The sequence below is a fragment of the Amphibalanus amphitrite genome, unplaced genomic scaffold (genome assembly GCF_019059575.1).
Source record: "Amphibalanus amphitrite isolate SeventyFive unplaced genomic scaffold, NRLGWU_Aamphi_draft 000305F_arrow, whole genome shotgun sequence".
In the NCBI taxonomy this organism is placed as follows: Eukaryota; Metazoa; Arthropoda; class Thecostraca; order Balanomorpha; family Balanidae; genus Amphibalanus; species Amphibalanus amphitrite.
Window position 1 is genome coordinate 104,094 of NW_024881800.1, and position 15,354 is coordinate 119,447.

A 15,354-nucleotide genomic window follows, 5' to 3' on the forward strand; every position below is an offset into this window, starting at 1 on the left:
TCTGTGACGTCCTGGTCGCTGTGATGCCTGTGATGATTGTGACGGTGGTAGCCTCTGTGTGACGGTTGTGACGGCTCAGTCTCTGTGAACTCTGGCTGTGACGCTTGTGACAAACACAGCGGTGGTGGTTTGTTCACCACGCCTTCCTCAAGCCTCCAGTCCCACATTTCCACTGAAAACCTTTCGTTCCAGCTTCCTCTCTGCCTCGAATGTCGACACAGCTTCCGACCGACAATGCGTTCGACGGTTTACCCGGGGGATGTTTAAAACCACTCAGAGACAGGATTTACCTTGCGGTTGATCAGGATTGCTCTTGTCCGTTCGCTAGTTATGATTTTTTTAGTTGTTCAGAAAATGTAGGTATCTTCCTTCGTACACAAATGCCTACTAATGCCTACCTGTATGCGAAAAATGGGAGAAAGGCTCACATATTGCATGTTTACTGTTGAGTTTAATTAATACGATGAAATAAAGACGTTTTCTCGACTAAATGACTGGCCTAAAACAGAGCTGTCACTTCAGTATGAAACCAATGCAGGTCAGGCGCGGGTCGAAGCCGGTTTCCAGGGCAAGCTGCGGACCATCACCGGATTTCGGCTCGACTGCGGCCCCACCCGGATACCGGAACAGTCACAGCTCCGGGCCTTATTCCGGGACTGCGGCTGCGGTCCGTCCCGTCCCCGGGTCCGTCAACCGCAGCACGGGCTCCGTCGAGTCGCTCTCGTGTGACCAACGGCAGTTAGACCGACGGAATTCAAGCCGGCGGCAGTTAGACCGACCGGATTTTCAGCACTGACGTCATCACTCTGTCCCCAGGCGATCGCTGTGGAATAATGAAGAAAATGTGCTGCAAGCTCTTGGAGAATGAACGGTGCCTTGCGAAAGGCTTGGAAGATTATTGGATTCCGTGAACGATTGAGCGCCTGACCTGGTGCCAAGGCGTTACTAGAGATGCAAGATGCTGAGCGAAAGTATCGAGCCGTCAGTGTTGCCTTTGTATGGGACCAGCATTCAGTGAAACATTTGTGTCTGTTGGTATCGTAACATCACTACTCACAGGCGGTCACTGTGTTTTGCCGTTTGTTCCGCTGAGCCCCAGCTTTGGCGGCCGTTCGAGCGACTAGCGTGACCGGCGCCGATGTGAACCTAATGCAATATCCTGGCCGCTGGTGGCGGCGTGGCGTGCGGCGGCGACATCGCGGGCCGGTGATCGGTTCGACAGAACCACCCCCGTTCCACCCAGTCCCTCCACCCCTCCCCCCGTGCTCGTGGGGGAAGGGGGGCACGCCATCTCACCCTGGCGAGGTCGGCTGACGTGCTGATGATGTCTGTATCGACGAGTTTCCGACGTGGATTAACTCTGCAGAGCACAATCGGATTAAGTGCGAGTGTGTCGAATAATCCGGTGAGAAAGTGAGATAGTACGCATGTGTTGAAAACCTGTCGGCTCACTTTCGCTATCGTTCGCAGTTCGGTGATCTGTCGGCAGTTTTTGAAAAGCTGCAGCTTGTAGAATAAAACATCCCTCGCCAATAAAAAGACTGAAATGTGCATAGCAGTGTTTGTTATTATTGTCATTGCCATATTTGTACAGAATATTATGAAGATACCGCGCAAAGAACAGTCACTATTTATAGCACATTCGACAAGCGCGGCACCCAACGAGCCACTAAAAAATCAACAAAATAATCGTCACAACAAGTCCAGTAGTCAGCCACGAATAAAACGTGTCAGCGCGATCCGGTACACAACCGAACAGCACGCAAATCATAATATGCCAAGGCCCCCTTATGTACATCGATGGCGGGGCCGTGCCGCGCGGGCGGGGGCGGGGGCGGGGCGGCCAACCGCCCAGGAACATCACAGTTGTCCGCGGAGGCGCGCGCTGCCGTGCGCACTAGATAACACCCGTGATACATTGTGGTTATTTTGGCACAGACACGGCGCGGGCAGGCTCACGGGCGACGCACAAAACGGGTAGAGGAACTATGTCGGCAGCACGCTCGCGCCCAGCGGACCACGGAGAACACACGCGACAGCAGCGACAACTCACGACGCCGCCGATACGACGGCGTCGACGGCACACACATCGACGGCACAACGAATCGACAGTCACACATACACACAGACAGACATACGCACACTGTGATACGGCTACAGGGCGGGTTTGACGTCGGCAGGTGAGGTGGCCGCACTGCCGTGCAGGGGAGGCGTGTGAACAGAGGCCGGGGAGCTCACCGACTGACCCTCGCTAGGAGACTCGGAGTCGGAGCCGGAGCCCTTGCAGCCGGGCTCGTCAGAGTGCGTCTTGGAGTGCTTGGCCAGGTGATCAGACCGCATGAATTTCTTGTTGCACAGCGGGCACGCGAAGCGCTTCTCGCCGGTGTGGGTGCGCAGGTGACGCTGGAGCTCGTCCGAGCGCGTGAACCTCTTGCCACAGAAGAGCCAGTTGCAGACGAACGGCCGCTCACCGGTGTGCCAGCGCAGGTGGGCCTTCAGGTGGGAGCTCTTGTTGTACACCTTGCCACAGCCGGGGATGTGGCACGAGTGGACGCTCTTCTTGCGCAGGTGAAGCGCCGCCGCCGGGCCGAGTCTCTCCGCCTCGGCGCAGTTGGGGCAGTCGCAGGTAGCCCGACCCGTATAGCGCCTCTGGGAGCGTGACGACCCCACCGGTCCGAGGCTGCTCTGGGCGAGACCGAACGGCGACCCCACCGCTCCCGGCATGGTCTGGCCGGGCAGCATCGACTTGTAGGTGTCCTGCAGCAGGTGCTGTCCCGAAGACGCCAGCAGGTGGGCGTTCGAACCGAAACCGAGCGACGAGTAGTCCGACGTCACCGGATAGGTCATCTGCGTCATCGCGCCGGGCATGCCACCAGCGAGCGCCTGTCCGGCAGCCGCGTTGGACATCTCGATCCAGTTGGCCTGCGCGGCGGCCGCCGAGTGCATGTCCCACCAAGAGTTGGCTGACACCTCGGGTTTGACTGCGCCCGTGCCAGCGGCTCCGGCGAAGGGCCACTGGTCGTAGGGATGTCCCGGAACGCGACCGTATACTGAAGACATGGGTGAGAAGTGTGATCCCACTGCGTCGGCCCCCGAGCTCATGGCGGCTGCCGAGAAGTACTCGCCGCTGCCGTAGCCGGAGAGGCTGCTGGATGAGCTGCTGTTGGTGGCAGGTCGCGAGTAGCTGAGCGCCGCAGCTGCCGTCGAGCTGGCTGCTGGAGACGAGCGGGACGGCTGCGCGCCCGGGGACGACGCGGCGGGACCGTTCTTCTTCCAGGGAGTGAAGCCCTTACCGACGGCGGCGTCGGCGAGAGCCGGGGGTGACTTGCTGGTGAGCTTGTTGCACTGGGCTGCCAGCATCGCCAGAGGAGTGCCGCGGAGCGACGGGTGGTCCTGCAACAACAGAGAGGCGTGGTTAGCAACTGGTCACATAGAGGTCACGGTCAGGTCACGGAACTTCACATTAGGGCAAGTTTTAACAAATGCTTATCATGCATCAGATTATGATAGGAGTTATTCGCAAACGTTATTTTTGACCGCACAATAATATTCTCTGTCCGCCCTCCCCCCCCCTACCTTGCACACCCATCGCATATGAGCGCCTAGCCCACGTGTTTCCCACGTGTCACCGCCGCCTCCCGAACCCCATGACCCGGCCACAGCCGTCACCCTCAATCAGTGACCGATTCGTCCCGGTCACGGCGGCCGGCCGGTCACGAGCTCCACCGTGACATTAACGACACTCCCGTGATATGGGTCATACCGTGACGGAGTCGAGGTCCACGCGGTGTCTGTCCTACATGGGTCACATTCGCGGCAGACGCGTCCCTCACACGGGTGCGCTTTTTTAATGTAACCCCACCGTCGACAGCGCTCCGGTAATCTCTCCATAAACTCGTCAGTGTTATGACAGTCGGTGGTTTTTATATGACGTTGATAGTTGCCCGAGGCCCTCGGCTGCTTCACTCGCAGATTCATCAGGTTCTCTGGGGAAGTTTACGGGAGATAGCGGCGCCTGGAGCGACTGGAGATCGGGAGACGCCCCGGAACTCGTCTGGGCTCCCAGATACGCCCCGGGCTTCTCCGGACTCAGAGATTCCAGTGTTAGGAATCTGTGGGATAGTCCGAGATTAGGAATAGCTAGCAACAGTGCCGAGTCAGCCGACCGAACACGGCCACCCGGTCTTTGTGGCCGCCTGTGGGCGATGTCTCTGTTCCGGCAGGCCCATTATTGGTTCTGGGTAAAGTGCCACGCTGCAGCGGCGGTGGCGGCGGTGGTGGCGGTGGTTCTGGAGTTACCGCAGCGCCCAGCCCAGCTGCAGGCTGCAGCCAGTGCCGTGAAAACGGCCCCACTCCCACACCGGGACCATATCACCTGGCCGGGCCGGCCCAAGGCCACGTGGCCAGGATACTGCCAAATAACGGATAATGTATCCTGGTGGTAGTCTTTATAACGTCATATATTATGGAGAAGGATGTACGAGCGCATACGTTTGATCATAAAATTTATGGATACTGCCGGCTCATTCCGAGCTGCCAATGCCCATGAAAATTCGCGCTTGTTCCGTCAAGTTGAAATAAATTTTGAAAGTATAACTTTTACAGACCACTTTACGATGGAATAAGCCACAGAGAGAATACTTGACCACCTAAGAGAGTCATTTAATGACCGTTCAGGCGTCATGCCTGGTGAATTCATGCCACAAGAGGCTGACCAACGGAGTCGATTCTACCACAGTCACGTCTCATTCCGTGACTGTCAGCGGACGGCTGAGGCGGCCAGTCTTTGGTCAGCTCCGGAGGGCAGATCGCCGGTATGTCGCCCACTGACGAGCCGCTTCCGCGCCGTTCCCGCCGCTAACTACCCTCTGCAGCCGCCGCCGCCGCCGCCGCCGCCCATCACCCTCCCCTGACCGCCCGGGGCGCGCCGAGCCGCACCGCGGCCGCCTGCGGTTGCCGACTGCACCGCCACACGCGGAGACTTCGATTACGCAGCGGGCGCTAACATGCTCGTCAGCGCCCCGCCGCGCCGGGCGCGCCAAAAATCACGAGATGAGCGCGCGTCGGCTACCGTTTAGCGCGCGAGGCATGCTGGCCGTCCCGGGATTTTATTACCGGCGCCGGGGACCCCGCCGAGTAGAGCGATGATCACTGTAACGAGCTCAGTAGCGGCCGGCGGCGGCGCGCCCGGTTAGATTAACCAATATGAGCGCGAGGGTGCGATTGTTTGGCAGGCGCCACCGCCGCCGCCGCGCGGAGAGCCGCCTTTAATCAGTACCGCTCAGTCGGCACTGGGCAAAACATGACCGGCACCGCTGGACGCGCGATGGTATCGTGGAGCGGCTCGCACCTCGCGCTGTCGGCGCGTTAGTGGTGCAATTATTCCGGCACCGCGCGCCGCGGCGGCGGGCGCATTTCTCAGTCAAACGGTCACTCAGCTCCTTCATCTACCAGATAATGTTCTCCATCTCTCTCTCTCTCTCTCTCTCTCTCTCTCTCTCTCTCTCTCTCTCTCTCTCTCTCTCTCTCTCTCTCTCTCTCTCTCTCTCTCTCTCTCTCTCTCTCTCTCTCTCTCTCTCTCTCTCTCTCTCTCTCTCTCTCTCTCTCTCTCTCTCTCTCTCCTCTCCCTACTCTTGCGGTGTTTCCTCTGTCCGCTCTCGATCTCGTCTCGGTCTCTCTCTGAAGAGCCGCCTCTGTCCCGAATGACGCCACCACAATGCCGAGGTTAATGAGGTCTGTAAACAGAACGCCCTTCTCATTCCGCGCACAGGCCTCCGGCCGGCCTCCCACGTGAAAAATCGCTCCGCTCGAGGTCCTAGCCGAGGTCTAGCCTGCCGCCGCCACCGCCACCGCCGCTGACGCCGTGCTGCCGCCCACAGCTCCAACACCGGCCGGATGATGGGATGTTTCTGCGTAAAACGGCGGCGGCGGCGGCGGCGGCGAGTTCCAAGAGTTGCCTGATTCATAGCCGATCCTGAGCGGCGCGCTTCTGTCGACAGCTTGTCGGACGAGCCGACAGAGACAGAGGGGTAGGACGACAGAGGCGGAGGGTTTAAACGGGAGCCGCTGGTGGTGGGGACGGAGACCGGAGGTGAGCGGGCTTCTGGGGAGCTGGACAACGTCCGGGTGACCCAAATCGAAGATCATTTGGAAAGGAGTTATCAATGAGCCTTATTAGGGTTTTTTGGCTTTCTGATATTTCTTGTTGGTAAAATAGCACTTCTTAACGCTTACTGCAGTTGCTGGCAAATTTTTCTTTCTTCGGTATTTTTATCTCACTCATATCTAGGCTGCAGCTTCTCTCTTTCTTTCTTTCTTTCTCTCTCTCTCTCTCTCTCTCTCTCTCTCTCTCTCTCTCTCTCTCTCTCTCCCCTCTCTCTCTCTCTCTCTCTCTCTCTCTCTCTCTCTCTCTCTCTCTCTCTCTCTCCCCCACATTCCTCCCGTCCTCAAACGACCTGCGCCCGCCGTCGTTCTGGTCAGCTGACCTGGCACACGCCAGATGTGGCCGCCGTTAGTGGAGGAGGCCCAGATGTGAGCCGGGCTGACCGAGCTATCCGCCGAGCCAGACAGCCACCCTGCTACCGGCGCTGGCGATTCATCAGTGTGGTGTGTTCCGCGTGCCGCGGAGAGGGGTGAGTCAACCAGTAGGTCATCACGGGTGGTGAAAACCAGTGATGTGGATTAGGGGTTAGACCAGATGATGTTGGTGACCAGTGAATATATGGACAAGTGGTGCAGCTCATTGATAAAGACACAAAAGATATGTAATTAAGGCTTATGATAGATCAAACGCCACATTCCAAGCGTCTAGTCAAGTTACCGGGTCACTGTGTAGTGTGTTTACTCTCCACCTGACTCTGCCCTCTTTCAACTGCACCCTAACCCTGACGGTGGTGTGGCTCGTCGCGTGGCCGCCTCTCCACCGTCTGTCGCCGTTTACGGCCCGTACGACGGGCGGCGGAACTAACGTTTGGCGGCGCGGCTCCTGATTTACTGGCCGGCCCGGCCGCGGTCCCTAATGGAACGGCCGTAGGGTCGTCGGGCGGCGGCGGCGGCGGCGGCGGTGGCGGCGGTTGTGGGGCTTCCAACCACAGTCGTGGCAACGGCGGAGACCTCGGTAGCCAACCGCACCCCTGCAACTCTCCTGACCTTCGTGTTGACCCGCACAGAGCGTGCAGCAGCTTGAGAGCTCCCTCGGGCGTTTACGGAGAACTTAGTGAGCGCCCTGGGACACGCCTAAGGCTCCGGCCCGCTGTCCAGACCGAGATGAGCTGTTTTGTACCCGGTGACCCGTCCGTCACTCAGTGTGTTTTGCTCGTTTGTTTACCGACTAATGAACAGCATACTGATGAGTTACAAATACGTCAAAACGATGGACGTTTGGGGTGTTGTGGGCCGTCTGCTCGGACACAAAATCGACAGCGAGGCGCTCCGATTTTCTCCGGCCGGTGGTGACCATACTTCGCCGCGGGTCGGGACAAACGACTAATTGCCGGTAAATTAGTCTGAATAATTATCTAGCAGCGATTTGCGCTGATGGTAATGAGTCAATTAATGGACCGGTCCTGTCCCCGGGCCATGGCTCAGGACATGCGCGGCGTCGCAATGTCCTCCCCTGCGATGAGAAAGGGGGAGGGGTGCATGCACTCTGAAGAAGACGCGTCCTAAATGGGGCACATGGAGCCCAGTAAGTGCATAATGACCTTGTGTAGCCTTGGCTCGTTTTGGATAGCGCAATGGACCTAATGCACATTACACCAGAATTGCGTGGTCACCTGATTTATGAACAGCCCACAATGACTGGCGGACGTAATAAAACACCGCGGCACGACAGCCCTAATTGAGCTGTATCGAAAAACGCCGAATCAATAAAAACATCAAACAAAACAGAAGCGATAGGCGGCTGAAAAGTTTCCCAATAAAAACAATTTCACTCTCATGACTGGCGACCATCGGCGCTGCTGGCACTCTGATACAATTAAAATGGACGATCTGGCAGTCAACTAACCGTCCCGTTTCACGGTATCCGTCCCGATATCGGACTCAGCCCCGACAGAAGCCGAGGCCGTCCAGCCAGCGCAGTAATGGGGGTCTGCAGTGGGAAGGGCAGTTAAGTTGTCTCGTGTGTCAGCCACGGCGGTGACAGCGCCGATTATGCGTGGGAGGTCTGTGACAGCGGTGACATCGGTGTCATTGGGTCACTTGAGCCGGTGACTGAACTGTCATATGGACTGTCATATTTAAGTGGGCGCTGTGGGGAGTCTGTTCAACAGACTTGCTGCATACACTGCTGACTGTAGTTCAGGAGACCTTTGGATGACACGGTGTAGTGCATTGGTATTAAGTTTTGCCTTATATCTGCCCATCTCCACCAAAAGGTGAAGGCATGACGTCATTGGAACGCTGCTTGCTCTCACAATCCCATGACGTCACCGGATCTGTTTAGCGTCCCAAAGCTCCCTCCAGAGAGTCTGTCAAACGTCACCGTCACGTGACTGCCGGCCGCCACCCGGGGCCGTCACACGCCGGTGAGCAAATGGCGCGGAAAACACGGCGCCATAATCACCTCAAGGTCGGCGCCGGTGCGTCGCTGCACGCCACCACCGCGCCGCGCCACGCCGCAAAGACACGCAGCGCGCCGCGGCGCGTCAGCACAGCGTGCAATCACATCGCCGTGCATAGAGACGTGCTCTGCCTTGCACATGACCGTGCACAGGTTGGCGTTCCTATGCGTGCGTGGTGGAACTTCCCGAGGTCAGTGAGACCAGCGCTCTGATCGGTTCCTATAACCACAGTCAGGTGATCAGGTCACGGGATGATTCACCCTCCGTGACCCGGTGCTGGGCTGTCAGAGGGGGAGGGGTGCAGGTCGCGGCACACTCACCACTCGGTGCGAGCCCGAGCGGCCACCGGCGCCGCGGAGCCTGCAGGCGCGCGGCGTGCAAATAGATTCCAAGATCCACCACGGCGACGGGCCAGTGGCGTGATTGGCGGCCACAGGCGGCGTTGGCATGGCAACCGGTCGCGTGAGTGGTCCGCATTGCGCCGCCAGGATAATTCTGACCAGATCGGCGGCTATTACGCCTCCGCTGCGCCTCTGGAGATGGCGCACCGCCGCTGAAGGCTGCGGGCTCCGAGCCCCGACCGGCGGCGGCGGCGGTGGCGGCGGCGGAGACGGACGCTTTTTGTGACGGTCGGTCGGCTCAGAAGGTCGGCCGAATGGAGCAGCGGCTTTGCGTCGTTCGGCGCCGCTTTGAAGTTGGCCAAAGTTCGATGAGGAATGGCTGACGCGGAATGGGCTGGTGTGAATCACCAGCTGCAGCGGATCGACCGACGGCACGAACGGCAACTTACTGACCCCGCCGCCCGCAGTCGGCGCTGTTAATTCCACACTTTCCCGGTAGTTAATTTTCCAAACTCGTTCACAAACGGCCAGACGAGTATTCTCACCGATAATTGATATTCCCTTATTCTAGCTCAAGCCTCGTATAGCCAGCCAAACGGCACATTCAACTAAGCAAAAGCTCCGGCACTGCAGTTCAGCCAGACTGCAGCTGTTGTATGGAGCGCCGGGAGCGGCAGCTCAAACCGGCAAACGCGGCACTAATCGGCCCTGGCCCACCGCCATCACCACCAAAACTCCGACGTTAGACCTGCACCACTCCAGCACGACTTCTTGAATCACCCAACATCAGCAGAACAGTCGCAGCCCACGAACATTTTTCGGTAACGAGCGAAGGCTTACTCGCTCCCTCTTCGCTCGGAACGCTGCGTCGCAAACGACGGCGTCGACATGCCGACGTTCCGGTCGCGCCGACGCGTCATCGGCGACGGGCGTCGAGCGCCGGCGGCAGGTGACGCCAAAAGTGCGTGACGGCGGAGACGGGACGCAGACAGCTCTCGCCACGGGCTGCTGCCTGGCTCTTCACGCTAACAAGCTCCACGCAGGCGTCAGGAGAACGCACACGCTGCTATCGGCTTCCCACCGCCGCCCCCGCTGGAACATCATCAGCGACTACCTGCCGCTACCATCGACAAACACCCTCCCTCACCTACTCTTCCCCCTCCGACCGGCAGCAGCGACGCCCGCTCCCTGCCTCTGGTGATGATATAACCAGTACCGCCGTCATCAGCTCGGCAAAAACGCCCGCTCGCACGGCACGGACCCGGCAGGGGCGCCGGCTCGCCCGGCCGACCGGCAGGGGAGCCTGCCTTGATGAGGTGGCTATCGGAGTGGAGGACGGTAACGCTGCTCTCTCAAAGTTGGCATTACTCCAGCGAGGGCGATGAAATGAAATGAAGGCGGTAAAATGATGTGCTTGATTAGGAGGTGATATTTTAGGTAGATTGAATGAGGATGTAAGTTTGGGTATTAGGTATATTGGAAATGGCAATGATGTGAGGCTCCCTAAATCAGGCAATGGGGATGAAGGTGAAATGATATGTAATAAAACGCAAATGAGTATCATCAGCACGAGTTTATTGACCACAAAACTGTGAAAGATTATTTAATTGCTTTGTAGGGAATAGTGTGCTGGATGCACGAATGTGTTGCCCCGTTTACTAAGCCATGGTAATTCACCATAGTAATTCATCGATGGTCTTCTTAATTATTTTCCTCAGCGGTGAAACTCTCATTCGCTCGCCTCAGCAATACCAACTTGTACTTTACGTGCAGCTTTAAATATACATCACTTGAAACGTCTCGGTCTCAATGTATAGAAGTTTTGTTTTCTAGGAAAAAAATAACTGGGAAGTTCAGATACTTTTGCGACCACGAACAGTCATATGTAAAAGGTCATCATATTTCCTACAGTTCCAAAGAACCTACCGCTCTTCTAATGCGTGTCTGCGTTATAACCGAAGGACACCGCTGCCAAACGCCGCCAAACCACGCGACCCTCAATCAGGAAGTCGTCTCTTTGTCAGAGCGAAACTCACGAGTTTCCAAGACTCACAGCCGCAATTCTCACGGAGAAACTCACTGAGTGGCGGCTCAGTGAGTGGAGAGTTGTTTATCACAGGAAGAGCGCCTGTCCTTGAGGTGTTTCACCGTCTGACCGTTTTAAGGGTGGTTAGTGGTTATCGTTATCGTCTGTCCGGTCAGTTGGGCGCAATTGGACACGGCCGTGCGACCGGGCGGCTGTCTCCTTCAATTGGACAGGTTTCTTTCGAATAGTCTGACGTTTTCCGAGTTCTAAAACCGTGGTCTGGTCGGCTTGTCCGGACCGACGTTGAGGTCACTAAGCACCGTTTGTTTTCGAGTTCATTTGGATCAAGAGCTACGGGACTTTGGCTGACATCAAAGACAGGTTCTCACGGACGGAACCTCCCTTTGGGTCGCCCACCTAGTCCAGACCGGTAATCATCGTTTGTGAAGTGTCACTGGTGACACATTGGACGGATGTGACACACTAAAGACCACCACCATCGCTCCCACCACAAACCCACAATGGACACAGGGTTCCACAGAGACACACCACCGCACATTAGGGCTGAGGTGGAGCCAAACAAGGCCGGACTCCGTGACTCATTGGGGCCCTACCTTGAGCCAAGGGGGACTACCAAGACCCAATGCCCAAAGAGGCCCACTCAAGACCCCTAGGGCCCAACTGTGACCCACCATGACCCCACTTAGTCCCACCGGATCCCCCCAAAGTCCCAATCTCCCAATGCGCGCACCTTACGCTCCCGCTCCCCGTATAAGCCGTATCTCGGCCAGGCCACCCGGCTAAGCCGGCGGCGGTGGTGGGACATCCCGCTGTGATCCGCCGACCTCCCGTCACCCCCGACAATCCCATCAATAGGTGTGAGGGGGATCAGCCACCGGCTCGGAATAAGAACCCACGGGCGGGAGCGGCCCGGCGGTCTCCGCGGCCGCTGACAGGTCTTTGAGTGAATTGACAGTTGGACGCGTGTAATCCCGGATTAGTTTTGTTAGTGTGTATGAGGTGTAAATGTAATCGGGTGAAGTTATCGAATTGACTGCAGAAGGTTGACAGGTGTAAGAAGCCGTGTAAATTAACTGTTTACAGGATGGCGACGGATTTAATCCTGCACGAGGTTTCACCTATGGGGAATTTCCTGTGAAGGAAGTATGAACGACGCCGAATAGTGTCATAACAGCGCTGGAAATTACCCAGAGTTGGAATAATTAGCAGGGAATATAGCGTCGGCGATACCTCGAATAGAGTCCAATGGGTTATTCAGAGAATGCCGACAGCTCGGCTCGGGCCTACTGCCGATGGCCCAGTGACATGACATGTGACAAATGACAGATGTCAATAAGGCCAATTGGTTTGAACTCTGTCATCCCTTGACGGCCCTGTGAGCATTACTGAGCGGCAGGCACGATCTGGACACGTGGCCACTGTCTACTCTTTGCAACAAAATGAGCAATGTGTTACATTTTGTACATATTTGCACTTATAGGGCTGATATGGTTTTTCGTATAATGATATGGTTAATGATATGATATGATATGGTTTCTTACCACCATTTTTACAGCTCGGATGTATTGTTGTGCACTTGTGCCTGCCGTTCGCTAAATTTTTGTCTTCTTCCTTCTAGTTGATTTATATTGATTAGTAAGTACCTAAGCAAACAAACTTTGTATGTTATAGGCATAGGCAAAGATTTGTATTAAAAAGTTGTTCGATAAAGCACATTTGACACGGTGCAGCCACCATAACTTCTATAGGCTGGGTGTGCTTGATCTGTCTACCAAAAATATCCGACAGGCAGCAATACCATTGGATGCCGGGAAAGCCGACAGGCCAATTTAGAGTAAAATCCCATGGTCCCGCCTGGGTGGACAATTTTCGTAGAAAACAATTTGCGTAGGTGGCTATACTCTTGGCAGTAACACCATCCCAGGACACCCCAAAAGCCCCACCCTTTCTCACTTAAAAACACCGGGGCCGGCAGCGGGCGGACCGGCCCCGCAGCTATCAGTCGATGGACAGAGTCCAGCACTCACCATGGTTTTTTCCAGGCCAGCCGTCGGGTTGTAAATGTCGTTTCTGGGTATGTTCAGATCAGTCAGCATCTTGCCCTCTCGCTCACGTGCCGCACGCCCGCGTGACACCGATACTGTTCGCTCTGCTCTCTCCGAGGTGCCCCGAGTCTCTGCGCGCGATAATTACTGGTGCGATAATTACGGCCGCCGCTGCCACACTGCCGCTCCTGAGCCGCCCGGCCGGCAGCAGCATGGGAGGCACCCGGGTCGGTGCTGGCTCCGCCCACCGCGCCGCGCCGCCGCCGGCCATTGGTCGGAGCCGAACCGACCGACCAATCAGCGGCCGCCGCTGAGGCCGGCGCCGCGCGGTCGGCAGCGCCTCGGGCGATGGCCAGGTAACTGCAAACTTACGGCCAGCTGATGACATCTATCGGGAAATACCTGAAGCTCCGTGGTAGACGGTTCAGGTAAAAAAGTGGGATTGGTTATGCTCGTTTTTTATCGGAGAGGAATGACCGAGCCTCTCCTCGACCTCACCCCGGTGGCGTGGCATGTTGAATAAAATAATAAAGGATTAATAATTTTCATGCCAGTTACCACTAGCAGCAGTTTTAGTTGGTTTTTCATGCCTGTTGGCTTCACGAGAATAAACTTTTCAAATTCTGCTTGGCGTTTTCGTGGAGCTAATCTGTAAGGATCTGTGGGTTGCTGAATAGCAGGCAACTTCCGTTACGTTCAGTTACGCTCTCTCCCTCTTCTTGATGAATGGAGTACGTACTTGTTCGATGTTTTATGGCGTCAAAGTGCCTCACTCATGCACTTGCTCCAAAAATAATGATGCTGAGATATTGCAGTTCCCTATTTGTTCGGCACTTTGTAAGGCCAAGCCTACACCCTCGGCCCTATAATACCAACACCAACAGCCCACGGCCACCCCGTTTGACCCGCGCCTACCTCACTCTTTTCCGCCGAGTCTCTATGGGGCTGGTCGTCGTTACAGCCGGTCCCATGACATGGTTTACGACTCTCCAAACACCCACTAATAGCACGAGTCCCGGCTCTCTGATTACGTTTTACGCGAGCCAGCACGCAGCGATTATAATCTAACTACTAGGCCGGCATCAGAGAAGATGCTTGCAATTGGCTATAACATGGATTAATAGGATGCATCTCGAGTCTTTGAAACAAACAAGGTGGTAGGTATGCTGGGGCTCATAGACTGTCAACACCCACCAGGCATACGACATGGTATTGCGTTTTTATAGTGCGGTTTTGAGGATGACGAGAATTCGCTAAATGCGTAATCAGACAGGGTGTAACCATGTGGTGTGATGCTTGGTGTTCATTCAAATGTGATTAGATAATGAGTACATTAGGGTAACAGGCAATTCACTGTTTTAGCTTAAATTGCTTAATTAGCAGTTCCATTTCGTATTCCATTTTTCTATTAGCTAAATTATCATATGGTCCCGATTTATCACGCTTAAGCGAAATAATTGTTGCAAAAGGTTCTCAGTTTTCTATAAAACAAGTAGGCACTTTTTATGCTCAAACACTTCCATCATGTGTTTCTGTTTGGCGGATAGACAGACAACGGACCTGAACAAAGCGTCTCTGGGCCCCTGGCGACGCTAAATAGTGCCCATTGTTCCCAGGATGCCTTGTCAGGCCAAGGACGGTGGATGAAATGGAAGGACCTGACCGAAAGTCTGACGTGAGAATTCCGTCGCTATGAGCCTTCAAAATTTGAAACATTTATTTTGTTCAATTAGGTAATACTTTATTGGACGCTTTGCATCTAAAAAAATACATGATATATTGGTCTAACAAATGACACCACAGAAAGACCGCAAGGTGAGTACGTATATATCTTAAGCGAGATTTTATCAATGAAAATTAGGAGCAGGCTTGCGAACTGTTGCAAACGGCTGTCAAAATTACCGATCAGACATGCCAGCACCAATTCCACAGCAGCATAAATCACAACCGCTCCGTTCCGCGGAGCGTTTTCGTTTCCTGTCCGACACACAGGGCCGTTCTTTGTCTCTGTTCCGATCACGTGCCGGTCTTTCGCAAAATCAGCCTCGATTCCCTACCCCAGTTCTGATTGGCTGCGAAATCCCCCCTCCCCCCACAGGAAAGCGGCCACACGCCACCTTTGAACTTCACCGCAGGTCGCGCGCGGCGCGTGACACGGACAAGGTCACTGAGGGGGCCTTTGATGTTGCCGCCGGCAGCGCGCGCGGGGCACCAGGTGCTCCCACCGCTAAATGATTCATTCGATGGCGGCCAGCGTTGCGTCAGTGGTGGTCGGTCGGGCGGGCGTATTTTGTACCTGTCCCCTCCAATCATGTCAGCTGACTGGAGTGAAAATCGTTATCGGTCCGCCGGATTTC

At 55.7% G+C, this 15,354-nt stretch overlaps 1 protein-coding gene across 1 annotated transcript; it reads right to left on the reverse strand.

Annotated features, from left to right (window-relative positions):
• Window positions 1-1,547: 1,547 nt before the first annotated feature.
• LOC122388016 (transcription factor Sp9-like) lies at window positions 1,548-13,215 on the reverse strand. Its single transcript, XM_043378752.1, has 2 exons — window positions 12,980-13,215; window positions 1,548-3,393 (listed from the first exon to the last, which is right to left on the reverse strand). Exons 1-2 carry the CDS (start codon window positions 13,046-13,048, stop codon window positions 2,155-2,157), a joined length of 1,308 nt encoding a protein of 435 aa, XP_043234687.1. The 5' UTR covers window positions 13,049-13,215; the 3' UTR covers window positions 1,548-2,154.
• Window positions 13,216-15,354: the final 2,139 nt, after the last annotated feature.